The sequence below is a fragment of the Penaeus monodon genome, chromosome 28 (assembly GCF_015228065.2).
Source record: "Penaeus monodon isolate SGIC_2016 chromosome 28, NSTDA_Pmon_1, whole genome shotgun sequence".
Classification (NCBI taxonomy): domain Eukaryota; kingdom Metazoa; phylum Arthropoda; class Malacostraca; order Decapoda; family Penaeidae; genus Penaeus; species Penaeus monodon.
Window position 1 is genome coordinate 39,204,702 of NC_051413.1, and position 223 is coordinate 39,204,924.

The 223-nt window shown below is 39.5% G+C and overlaps 1 protein-coding gene across 1 annotated transcript in view; it reads right to left on the minus strand.

Moving 5' to 3' along the window:
* The window catches only part of LOC119591585 (geranylgeranyl transferase type-2 subunit alpha-like), a gene marked incomplete in the record, with an annotated part of 9,586 nt that overhangs the window by 8,136 nt on the left and 1,227 nt on the right, over positions 1 to 223 (minus strand). Inside the window, 1 exon segment of the mRNA XM_037940345.1 lies at positions 110 to 220. Coding sequence (XP_037796273.1) covers positions 110 to 220 — 111 coding nt within the window.

Consider the following 223-nt stretch of genomic DNA (forward strand, 5'->3'; position numbering starts at 1 on the left):
TTTGGATGTGTGCATGTGCTTGCTTGTCTATGCTCAAAAAATCAATCATTTTACTACAGCACAATTCTTTATCAGTAATCAAAATGAATCTCGAAGTAAATACAGGTACCTTATCAAAAGCCTTTGTTAAGCCCCCAAGATAGAGTTTCCTCTTTTCCTCTCTCTCCTTCTGCTTCTCAGCTGCCTGCTCAGCTGTTGTTTTTATTTTCAGGCGACCATGCTG